A 13,296-nucleotide genomic window follows, 5' to 3' on the forward strand; every position below is an offset into this window, starting at 1 on the left:
ATGGCATTGCTCCTTCAGCGAGAGACCTGCCGTTGGCAGGCGGGTGCTTTTCATGGAGTTCATTTTCATGCCGTGTTGTTCTACATATTTATAACATCCTGCTCCATTATTAATAGTGATTAAATGTTTAGGTATTTCAGATCAATAAAGACTATGTTTACATATTTACTTTATTAAAAATTAATAAGCTACAAAGTGAAAGTGCACTGAATTTGTGCTCAGCTATAGAATGGGGTTGAGGCTGTAACCTAAGTGCTGTGTACTGTACTATGAAAATAAAAGAATTCTTATGCCCTTATTACTGGAACATGGTTTATCTAATGCATAGGCCTAGTTGACAGGGTAATAGTTAGGTGACGTGGATGATTTGTGGATCTCTTTGTCAGCATGTAAGTTATAGCTTCCCAGGTGAACTACAGCATAAAAACTTACGTGCCTCTATATTTCAAATGTTCAAGAAAATACGTGTTACCAGGTTTTCTGAGTGCCCCTCTCCTAATGCACAGTCTTTTCCTGTTAAAGGGCAAGCCAATCTCACAAACGCTCAGAGGTGACACTACTGTTTGCATGACAGCTTGAGAGTAACCCACAGCACAATATGGTAAACCCCACACTGGTCCATCAACATGCGGTAAATCAAAAAAGTTTCTTAATTGGGTAGCTGGATTATATGTGACACGTTAAATTTATTACACTGTAAATACGAATCAAATTGTATTGGGCGGAAGGGTGACTGAATACAACGCACATGAATCCAACTCGTCCTACTGCTTCCTGCCATTATATGTATCTACAGCATAAAGGGCTGAACTTCCCCCCGCTTATTTTGTACGTACGAGATAGCTGACCTTCCACAACAAAGTCTTGTTTAATAAGAGTAGTAGAGCTTGTTGCTGTGATGCTTCTATGAACTAGATAGGTAGTAACGATAATCTGATAAATGAGATCCTCAGCTGTTGGGACTTAAACGTTTGCTATCCTTTTAAGTACTTTTTTGATCACCAGCGAAGAATTCTCAGCTACCAAGGTATCACTGGTTTTTCCTGGTTAAATAATTTCATTGCAGTTCTCAATATTCAGTAGAGTCGTCTAAAAGAAAACTCACCTGCTCTCAAATGAGACATCTCCTGGGATGACATGAGTGCTTTCCTTCCCAATAAGGAATCTGATTCGATCATAAAAGAGCCTTGGAGGATGCTGAGAGAAAGGCGGTTGGCTGTGCTGAATGAGGTCAAGGGGATCAGGCGAACCCTGGCAGAGAGGACTTGCGTAACAATTGCTTTGCTGACAACAGTCAGGGTCTACGCAGTCTGTCAAGCCATCTGAAATGGAGAGAATGGAAAGTTCAGGAAACTGAGTGATTCTGAGAATAAAGCACTGTGGTATTTAATCAATCGGAAGGCATGCTGATTACGACACATTCAAATTCAATAAAGCATTAACGTACATGCTTAGTCCAGGAGGGGTATTTCTCTCTAGTCATTAACACTGTATCACCTCATAAAATCCCCATGTGACAATGAGGAAACAGAACCTGAAAACTAAGTGAATATGGAAGACTGGGACTGTCTTCACTGCAGAACAGGCAGAAGAAGAGAATCACTACACCACACTCATTAGTCCAACGGGTGCATGATCCACACTGTGCAACCGATACCTCTAACAGTCCTTTGTTGTCAGTCCTGTCTGTTCACACCTGTGAAGAATATACACTTGCTAACCAGTCTGCAGTAATAAAGTCTGAAATGTTATCTAACTCTCATAACCATCTGTCATGGTTTAACCCCAGTGGGTAACTAAGCACCACGCAGCTGCTCGCTCCCCTAACCCTGAAGGGGATGGGGAGGAGAATGAAAAAGAAAAACAGTTCATGAGTTGAGATAAAGACAGTTTAATAGGATAACAAAGGAAGATAACAACAACCACACAAACAATGCACAAATGCAATTGCTCACTGCATGCAGGAAAAAACCCAACTCAATGCCGAGTCTGTTTCCGAGCAGCGACCCCACCTCCTGACTAGCCTCCCCCGTTATATACGGAGCATGATGTATGGTAGGGAATATCCCTTTGGGCCAGCTGTCCTGGCTGTGCTCTTCCACCTTCTTGTGCCCCTGGCAGGGTGTGAGAAGCTGAAAAGTCCTTGACTTAGTGTAGACACTACAACTACCTAGCAACAACTAAGAACATCAGTGTTATCAACATTATCCTCATACCAAATCCAAAACACAGCACTATGCCGGCTACCAGACAGAAAACGAACTCTGTCTCAGCCAAAACCAGGACAGCATCCTCACTACAGTAGTAAAAAAAGCTACTTGTTACAGTTGTCTGACTTCTATTTTTAAGCCCTACAACAGTTTTCTTAGTGCTTTAGGATGTTTACGGTTCATTTATTGGTTGCAACACTAGAATGGTCCAAAAAGGGCAGAATCATGACTATGCTTGTTTCGTAGTTGGTGGTACAGAAAAACACACCTTGATGCAGGCTCTGTCCCAGTGACCTGACAGATACAGTCTTCTCCATGGATGTTTGCACCAGGAAAGCAAATTTGGAAAGTGAAAATAAACCTATTCCTCCTCCCTCCATTTTCAAGTATGAAAAAATAGGAGAAATGATTTTTCCGCCAAAATCTACATTTCTTCATGCACAAACTTGCAACAACATTTGTGGGTGCAATTCCTTTATTTACATGTCCAAAGCTTATGATGACAAGTGAAGCACTGAAATGCATCTAAATTAAGCACCTAAATAAAACTTAAAATTGGCCTATTGGCATTTAATTGTTTCTATCAGCAGCTTAGATGTCCAAATTGCCTAAATTACATACTCAACCAGAAACAGATTTAATAAGGTATGGTAAAATGTCCAACTCTCTTCTTAAACATCCATTTTATGACGTAGCAGTTGCCAGCTTGCTTGGATTGACAAGCAGACTAATGCATATAAAGCAAGAATAAGGCATTGTATCCTTCAACAAAGACATCTCTTTGTATTTTTAACAAGGTCGGTCTGAATAAATGTGGAGTGATCATATCACTGTATGGATTTCCCTTGTGTGAAAATCGGAATGCTATAGGATCAGCATACTGTCAGATATTTTCACTTCATACTTTGACTTTCCACGCTCTGTTCGGATCAAGGCTTTGGCGCCTATAAAACCCCGTACCTCCTCAGGGCAAACTGCGTTATCGGGGAAGCTGCTGTAGTTTTGTCATTGACTTTAACGGGTGCGAGAGACCAACCCTCAGCCAATTCTGCTCTCTTCTCAATAGAGCACATCGCACTGTGTGAATGCTCAGTAAATAACAGCATAAAATGTTCAACTTCGAAAAGAAAGCAAAAGTCCTTCTACAGAACAAACAAGTATAATGCAATGGGCTTTCCTGGAATCTGAAAATCCTTGCCTGACCTTGAGCAAGGTAATTGCTTGGCTAAGCAAAAAATACTGACGAATCTATCCTACTGCAGCTGGGAAATCAGATAGATCAGGCTAGTTTTTGTGATAATGAGCCAAGGGCAGCTGTAGATAGCCAGCAACAATAACCTAAGACCCTCGGATCCAGCAAAGCTGGCATAGCTGCAGGTCACTGCATGCGTTAAGTTCTTTCCACATTCTCCCAGTCCTGGAGACAACAGGCATTTGCCAGCGGTGGGAAACGCTGAGTTTATTGACTTTGAGTGTAGCAGTCACTTTATATTCAGGAAAACCTAGAAAGCTATTGAAATCCACTAGGAAATCAGTAAGCTGAAACAATAAGGGGCCTCCAGTCCAAACAAAACCGCATCGGAGATGGACGGAGGAGTTCACGATACGAACCACAGGGGTTTTCCTTGTGTTCTGATGAAAAAACAAAAGTGCTTTTTGGGTTGAAACCTGAAGAGCAGGCTTCGAACTGCAAGGAAAAAAATATCTCCTCTTATGGCTTCCTCCTTTTTGTCCAAAGAGTGAAACTCTCTATATTCTTAATAAGTGAACTGAGAAGCATCAAATCACTAGTAGATTCTCCAAGAGCGCAAATATTTAAAAATTCTACTAGACTTGAAAAGGTGATAAAGAAATTGAAATCCCTTGCTTTTTGCGGTGAAGATCCCTGCAGAGGGCTCTGATGTGGTTAGGTATAGCCATTCAGGGCTGGTCTCTGCCGGTGGACCGGTTATGGCAGGGACAAGTCTTGTTCAAGGAGTCAAGATACTTTCTGGAAGGTACTAATTTCTGCAAGCTGACTGCTGTCTACCTGGGAAACTTGACAAACATTGGTCTGGCAGAACAAGTACTAATCAGAAAAAAGGCACACTTATTTCAGAATAACAGTATCCATGGGGAAGCTATTTTGGAGTAATTTATTCCACAGTAGCTATTCTGATTAATTTTTTCCTTGTCAACAAGCCATTAGATGTGGGAACTGAGCTGACCTGATTCTCTCATTTATGTAAGAAATAAAAGTGAAAAGTCACAGAAATATGAGAATATGAAGATTTGCTTAGAAAAGAATTAGCTATAAAAATAACAATTAAATACTTTGCTCTCTCTATTAGAGTCCTCGTTCTTCTCTGCTTCAGTCAACAGCTTACATGCCTGGCAACAAACACTCTACATTCATGCTGTACACAAAAAGAAACCGAGCAAAGGGAAAGCAGTTTTCCACCTTCCAGTCAGATTCAATTTTCATCTTTTCTTTGCAGTTTACTTGTCAGCAAAGTGACTCTTATAAACTCTTCCAGGTACTGCTAATGGAGTTATTTTGGGCTGAATTACTTGCACCTGGTTTCATTTGCTTCACCAGGTTCTCGGGGCTACAAAAGGGTGCGTTTCCCATTAGTAGGGGCTGAAGTCCCAGGAGTATATCTGAATAACCCATGGTGAGAATGCTATTTGTCCCAACAGCACCATGAACGTATGAAGCACTGGATACGCCAGGAACAGCTTACGACCTTGTGAGCAAAGGCTACGAAGTCACCAGAGGAAGAAATTTCTAACCAAAATATAAACGTTAATCCAAAGTAGGAGCCTTCTAGGTTACGTATTATTATTCATGACTTCTCTCTCTCTCCTGCTGCATTTATTTTTTTGCATTTTTAAAAATATCTTTTTATTGACTAGGTTACAATTTATTTCAATCTCCCTTCTCAACCATGCAGAATGAAACAGAAAATGCGTGCTAGGCTTGGAGAAGATGCTCCAGGGCAGCGAGGCAGGAGGTGCAGCAGCACCAGCTCCTCTACGGACTCTTGATACAACATATTTGGCTCAGGCAACTGGGTGTATGTATTTAAGAATTATTAACAAGAATTGTCTGAATAATGCAACTTCTAGCTTTTTTCCAAACAATCAAACAAAATTTAGAAAAGGAATCAAATCGGATAAAACTAAAAAAAAAAAAAAAATTTTTTTTTCACACTTTGTGCGAAGTAAAAGAATAAAACACCTATTTCAGGGCAAATAGGGAGCTCTCAAGCCAAAATAAAATCTTTTTTCTACTTTAGGCTCATTTAAGACCTGGTTTTTAACTTAGATCATTTAAAAGAAAAAAAGAAAAAAAACCCCAAATCTAAAACCCCAAAAGAAACTACTGTAATTCAGCATGATGTCCATTAAAATGAACCAGGTAAAACAAACTGGTACAGAATCACAAGTTACATATGGAGGCAGTTTATGATAATGGAAATCATATTAGTAAGTGCATGTGAGGATAACATTTTCAACAAGCCAATCCTATTTGAAATGAGATTTTTAATCCAGGGGAATAACCCAGAAAGACAAACAAATCTTGTTTATGAACTACAGCATCGAACTCATTCACTTGAAAATGCTACGACTACATTAGTCAATTCTCAACCCATGGCCACTTTTTTAGTTAAGTTTTCGTATCAGGAACCAACTATTAAGAAACTCGCCACGTTAAGAAAACAGCAGGGTTTCTCTTAAATCTCAGGAGACAACAGTCAGGAGTATGAACAAACTACCACAAACAGCAAAATCTGTACTTCATACAGCAGGGGAGCCTGAATACCGAAATTTTTACTGTCAATTACCACCCAGTGCATCACAGCATAGCTACACACTAAAACGTATTACAGAGGTATGAATGATTTTGGTTTGCTATTAGCATTTTTTTTTAATTTATTTTATAGAAAAGCAGTCAGGCACCTTCAAGGTACACTACAGGTCACATAATAATAAAGTGATTCAGATTTTGATGAGTCTGAGATTATGGTTACGCATCTTCCAGCTACCTGGTTTTGTATGCAAGGGATAATGATGGACTGAGATTTTTGTTTTAGGAAGTAAATTAGAGAATTAAAAAATTTTTAATATTACTGCTAGAATCGAATTCACAAAAGACCAACTTGAGGATAAAAGGCACTTCACAGCACTCTTAAATAATTTAAACAACCTCAAAGAAAAGGCAGGGCATGCGAAAACAAGTTGCTCCGTTTTCAGTCTCTGCATTGCCGTAGCTCACAGAGTTAGGACAAGATTTTCCCATTTCCTTGCGAGGGAAGGGATACATTCAGGAAGCTTTCTATAAGGAATGATATTAATATTTATTGTGTCAAGAGCTTGTGTCAATGGAATCACATCATGTTTTCCATCAAATAAAACATATTTTCTTGCTATACATTTGTATATATATATATGTCTTATTTAATATAATGGAAAGAATGCCACAAATGTGATGAAATTAACTTCTCAGCTATGCTTCCACTGCAGTCCTGGAAGGCTCAGTTTGTGCTAGGTACAGCTCGTTCTCTAATGTACGCATTATGCAGCAATCTCTCTTCTACAGGGATGATCACCTTCAGCAGCCAGGCAAACTGGCAATGGAGCTACGGACCCACCTCTCCGTTGGTTACTTGCCAGCAATATACCTCTCTACCTACCACATTTAGGCAACAGTGATTGTATTTCATATGTTTTGTATTTGAGCTTTCCATACGCTGCATAATATCTAAATTAAATCCTCAATAAAATAAAATAACAGTTGGAAAAGGGCAGCTATAAGCTAACAGCAAGAACACGGAACAAGTCACGTGTTTTGGACCTGATACGGACAGCCCTATGCCATCTACTTTTGAAACCCTGGCTTTTCTAGTCTTCTCATCTACCCTTGAGTTACTTGCAATTCATGACTACAAATACGGGAATATCACAATAACTCATGTTGCTGAAAACGGAAGCACAGAACGAAGCGGTTCTAATTTGGGCAGCGGTGGCTTCCCCAGCTCACCAGTGCAGCATGCAATAACTTTCACAGCGGCTTCTTTTCTATTAAACCACTGAGACACTTTATTAACTGGCTATGAAAATGAATAATTCAATCAGATGCTACCTCCCATGTTCCTGGGTTAGTTACTTTAATAAACCATCCACTATCATTAGGTTCTGGCAAGCAAAACAGAAATAATTAGCAATAATACTTAAAATTGCTATTCTGCTTTAAAGTTCATTAAAAGAAGAGAAGTGTTCTCAGTCCTTTGAGCTTTTGTCACACATGGAGAAGACACTACTGATGTTAACTACAATAGGTTTGAAGTTTTATGGTTAACGCCAAACCCAGAATACTACGGGAAATGGTGCACAAGCTTATATGGCTCATACATAGAGGTGTATGCAGGCATACTCACTAACACACATACTAATAAATGCACTTGCTCAGTCACGTGAAAATCAAGCCCATCTCTAAGCAATATATTAAGTAACACCAATGACCTTCATTTTCACTGCTGCAGAGCAACCCAGAGGTGTGCGTAAGAGCTCTCTCGCTCCCTCGGCGCTGATCCCAGCGAGCGCGAGCCAGCGATGGAGCTACGGGGACTCTATGTCCAGAACGTTTTCACAGAAAGTAAAAAACGGGCTCTGCGTTTCACCTTGCAGGAAGCAGATTTTGTTCTCTGAACTCTTTATGCAGGACAACCTAAAAAACCTCAACATCATGACTCTCAACACTTGAAGGGTTTGAGCTTTTCAGTACACCCGCGTGATCAATTGTTCAATGCTATTGTCCTTCGTGGAAAAAAATATAATCCACAGGAGTCTTCAACTTACATTTGCTTGCTTTCTTTTACAGATTTCAAATAAGCATTAAACAATGCCTGTGCCAACTTGTTTCGCCACAGGCTCAGTTAAGTCCAATTAGGGTTCCCAGGAATCTGAGAAAACTGAATCAAAGAGCGACTTCAGAAGAGACTGAGCAGCAGTAACCTTCAGGAGACTCCAATGCTTATTTGTATGCATTAATCCAAACCGCTTCTCAAATTTTCGCCGTAACACATAGCGCGCAGCAGACAGCGAGGATGTTAACGTGGAACGTCGGCGTTTGTATAAGGACATTGGAAACCCCCCAGCGTGCCTGTGGAAAGGCTCCGGAGTGTTTTATCCAGTGCGTACCAGTGGTGTTTGGCCTTCCACACACAAGAGAATGCAAATATGTCAGGGTATGATTTTCAGAAACTGTAAGTATCCCTGGGGAGCCCTCGCTGCTCAGCAACAATGAAAACCATTCCCATCAGTATTATTTATATTGTGTAATAATAGCGTATTACTTATATATGGACTCAATATCTCTGTGATGGATAGGTTATTAAAATGCCAATGGATGGGTCAGAAATACATCAATATTTTAGCAGCACCGGTTATCAACCCAAGGCTATGCTGAGTCATATATTTTCTTGTGCATGGAAAAGCTTAGAAAAAGCTACAATAACTGTCTGAAGTGACTGAAGGGATATTTGGAAGAGAATTCAAAGCATGTAGTAAATAGTATTTTCCTTAAAAACAGTCAAGATTGAGTCACGAAAGGAAAAGCAAGCAATGAAAAGAGATCCAGGCAAATTTAAAAGAGAGATCCGTATCAAAGACATTAATGGGAATGACAGGCTGCAACTTTCAGCCTAAGACAAAGACCTGCGTGTGCAGCAGCAATGTAAATATACGCCAGAATAGCGGGTAAATTGTGGCTTGGCAGGGTGGAGGGGCAACCTGTGAGCTGGTGCTGAGCACCCCGTGTGCCCCAGCGCTGCGACAGCGTGCTCTGCCTCCTCACGCTTGGGCCGCGGGCGCTTGCCTGCGCAGAACTCAGCAGAGCTTTCAAGCAATCTCCTGGAGCTAGTGAAGCTTCCAAACGAGTCTAAAGTAATGGCAGGGCGAGAGAAAACGACTCGCTCGGACGAGCTGAATGGTCATCTTATACACTGCAAATGAAATCACGTCCATCATGACAATGAAAGAAGCAGAATAAGAAATGGGGAATAACGCGACGCTGGGGGAAGTGATGGCGAGGGAAAGGTCCCACTGCAAAGGACATCTGCTTGACTTCTTGGCATTATTTAATGGACATCACGCTGCTAACAGACTGCAGATGCGTTCCACGAGAGCGAGTGCAAACCATGCCGTTGTGCATCTGTTATAATGCTAAGACCTTTTCAATGATATTTGTAGTGATATTTGAACAGGTAAACATGCCCTTAAGTCTGCAAGTAGGAAAAAGCTAACAGAGAGTTATGAGATGGAATGGGAAGGCAGTTATGGTACAGTGAGGGTACAAGTACAGCGTACACTGATGGGGCTCTAAAAGAAATAGTATTCTCCCTGCTCAGGGAAATATTTCCGCACGTGTTTAACCTTACCGCCGCGGATAACTGCGCTGATGGGGAACTCAGTGCTTCAGCGTCTGCAGAACTGGGATGCCCGTGAACATGCTTGTGCCTTACCGATACGCTAATATGCCAGTCCTAAAAAAATGAATTCAAGACTTTCTCTCTCCCAAAGCTTTTGTGCTGTTACTACAGACCAAAAAATAACATTAACACTTCCTCATGCCAAATAAATGACATTATTTGATCCCTACAGTTGGAACTAATAAAATACTTCATTTTCTAACACTTTTTTCCTACCATGTATTTAAATGTATTTTTATATAGTACAGTTTTTCAGTCTCTGAAAGTATTGTATAATAAATCAACTGGAAACTATCCAAAATTATCACTCTGCCGAACTCCTGAAATTTGTTTGAAATACTAATTGTTCAGCTTTACTACAGCTTCGTCCTTTGACTGTGACTTCCTCCTAACGAACCTGAATCAGAAAACACCTCCTAGGGACTGAGCTACAAATACTTGATTTAAACGCACCTGGACTGAATAAGACCTTTGCTAGGTGAGAATACCATGATTTGGAATATACAACGGCACTAAATTAGGTCTAGAGCACGATCTCCCAGGCTGTGTGTGTCTCTGAAAGTGATCACATCCTAACGGCTTAGGAAGTTACTACCTGCCAGCTGAGTTTCTGTAACTCAACTGAGTGCATGCTCTTAACTCACCACAACTGCAGGCAAAAATGTTAATGGCTTCCACCTTTACGAACCTAATCCAGTTACGTAGCTTGATGGATGGTAACTCGTTACGCCACCGTAATATTCTCATAGTCTGAGGCACAACCTCCCAGCAAACGGGACTTAACGGGTAATGTCACGCCTCCTTCCTAATTTCTGTTTTTACTGTTGTGTACGTACACAAACCCTGAAACACTAGGAATCAGCTTCTGATTTCGTATTAATGTAACACTGGTATAACTCAAACGACTTTAAAGGGAATTTTCTTAATTTATGCTTCTGCCAAATCAGGTCCTATGAACTTCACATATAAAGAGAAGTGGTTTTAATATGTAGTTAAAATTTTCTTTTCTTATATAAAATTGATTGTGAAGGAAACTTAATTACATTTAGCCCATCTGTAGTAGCCAGATTAATTAAATATTTCTCTCTGCACTTATCTCTAATTGTAATGTCAACAGAGCTGTCCTAGCCCATGTTATGTTGCCATTAAAAAGGAAAAAGAAAATTACTTTTAAAACCTGCAGTGAAATGATGTTAAGTGTCTGCCTTAAACTGACAAATTCAAGGAGATTTAGAGTTAAAACTGCCAACTCTTTCAATAACTCACCGTTATTGCAGAATATAAAGCACCCAAAATCACAGTACAGGGCAGTTTCTACAGAGCCAGTTCACAGAGTGTATCAGAAAACGCTTTCCATACATTACAGGCTAAACAGGGCTTTTGTGGACAGATTTAAGCATGCAGGCGAGTGAGTCAGTGGCTCGGACAGCAGGGGAGAGCACCGGACAGATGGGAACGCGCGCGGGGGGCAGCGATGCCAGCTGTGGGACCTTGTGTGAAAGGGATACGCACCAGCGTGGAAGAGCAGAGGGAGTGGGCAGAGAGACGGTTGTCAGAGGGCTTGGAAATAAGGTGGAAAAGGAAGGATAAGAGAGGAATAAGGCGATTTTGAAAGGGGTTCAGAAACGGGGACGCCTTTGCCAAAAGACAGCGTGGTCTCAGAGCCCACAGGACACAAAATCAGAAGGTCTCAAAATATATCTGTAAATGAGGAATCATCACTGAGTCAGAATGTTTCTACTGAGGTCCCACAGTGACCTCAGCTCTTGGCCCTAAATCAAGCTTAATTTATCAATGACCTAGAAGCAAACAGACAATATTAATACGAAGGCTTGACACTACGGTGGGGTGGGAGATCTCACCCAAGGCACTGAGATGGTTTGCAAGTGTGACACAATAAGATAATATATGTTTCGATACGTCTCGGCGTACAATCTAAGGAAAATAATGTAACTGTGCTTGGGGCAGAGGTACTGACGGTCTGAACGAGAAAGCTGCGCAGCTCCGAGCATGGGGCCAAGCACGCCGTAAAGGATGGAGGTAAGTAAAGGAGAGGAAAGCAATGGTCCTTCTTGACTGTCCAGTAAATGAGTATTCCTAAAATAGATCGGAAAAATAATTAACTCTGAGAAGAACCAGTGAGGAATGTTGTGGCTTTTTCTGCCACTGGTAAGTCTGAAATAGAGTCTGGGTGGTTTGTCCTGAAAAAAATGCACTAGCTCATGTGTTAGAGTGAAGTACTGGAAAGGAGGCAGAGACTAACTTATGAAAAAACTGTGTTTTTCCCAGCAAACCTAAAACTTACACAGCCTTAGAATCAAGACTACAGAGGTCTGAGGTAGGGAGCATCTCATGCCAAATGCCCTGGTTCAACTGGTGGAAAAGAACGAATGATTATTTCAGCACAGGGCTCTGTTTCTGGCACTTTCAAAAATGACTTCTGCATACTTTCCACACTAGCTTACTCACCAGCCGCTCAAATGTAGGTCTGGATAATCGCAAGAACTGGGCTGTGTCTCAGTGGAAACATTAAGAAAGAGATTAATGCTAAAAAAGCATCTCTCAATGTATGCTCTATGCCTGCAAATATATTCATTTAATGTTAACGTAAGACTAAACTCTGGATGCATTTTGACAGGCACAGAGGGTTTTTCATTTGGGTATCCATTGGCTCTTTTTTCTGAAACAGATGACAGAGTTATCTTGAACATGAGGTAGAGTGGAAAGGAGATAGAAGAAACTACTTGTTACACCTTTTTTTTTTTTTTTTGGATGATAGGTATGGCACATACATAATTTGTGCCTTGAATAACATCTGGCACAATGATCTGTTCCCTCACAGATGAAGTCGGTGGAACAACTGTCTTGAGCAACCAGACAAACGTTGGCATTCTGTGATAAAAAGGAAAACATACACCCAAACTACAGATTCAAATGACAATCAAGGATCTGACAAATAAACACAGAGACATGAATTATGTATCATACCTCCATCATTGTCCAGGTTATCTCCACACACCATTTCCATGACAACGTTACAGCCCGAGCCACTCCAGCCCACTTGACAAACACAGTGCCATCCATTCTGATCAAGAGTGCACCTCCCATTTCCATAACAGAGACCTGGGCAGCCATCTAGAAAAGAAAATGTAAGAAAGAAGCCTTCATGGAGGAGTTTCCTTCTCTTCCTTTACAGTTGTAATTATTCTTTAACATTCTTCATACAGTTTTGTACTTGCCACCTTCGATGACCACAGCTCCCTTGCAAGCAATTTATATTTTTGGACAAATATGGAAAAAAAAAAATCACCATCCTGATTCCTCCCTTTGCTTGCTCAAAAGTCATTTCTCAGTGAGGAATGAGGATTTTTTAGTGTATAACATTTTGTGCACAGGAAAAAAGTGAGTAAACTTATAAGAATATATTTAACAGTCTGCCGTGTCCATCTCTCTCTCTCTCCTTATTGAAAAACAAGTTGTAGATCCCAAAGGAAGGTATATACATAATCAGCATTTATATCAAAGATATACATGGAAAACACTGTTTAAATGACAACTGGCATTTGTGGACATAATCCTACACATTGCAGGGAGTGGAGGTGACCTTTTTATTC

General features: G+C 40.6%; 1 protein-coding gene across 7 annotated transcripts in view; it reads right to left on the minus strand.

Annotated features, from left to right (window-relative positions):
• Positions 1-13,296, minus strand: part of TENM1 (teneurin transmembrane protein 1) — a 736,058-nt gene that overhangs the window by 86,451 nt on the left and 636,311 nt on the right. For all 7 annotated transcript variants that reach the window (XM_054839650.1, XM_054839648.1, XM_054839649.1 and 4 more), the window contains 2 exons: positions 12,671-12,817; positions 1,106-1,322 (listed from right to left, as the gene is read on the minus strand). In XM_054839650.1, coding sequence (XP_054695625.1) covers positions 1,106-1,322; positions 12,671-12,817 — 364 coding nt within the window. The remainder of the gene's footprint in view (positions 1-1,105; positions 1,323-12,670; positions 12,818-13,296) is intronic.

This window comes from Grus americana, chromosome 12 (genome assembly GCF_028858705.1).
Source record: "Grus americana isolate bGruAme1 chromosome 12, bGruAme1.mat, whole genome shotgun sequence".
Classification (NCBI taxonomy): Eukaryota; Metazoa; Chordata; class Aves; order Gruiformes; family Gruidae; genus Grus; species Grus americana.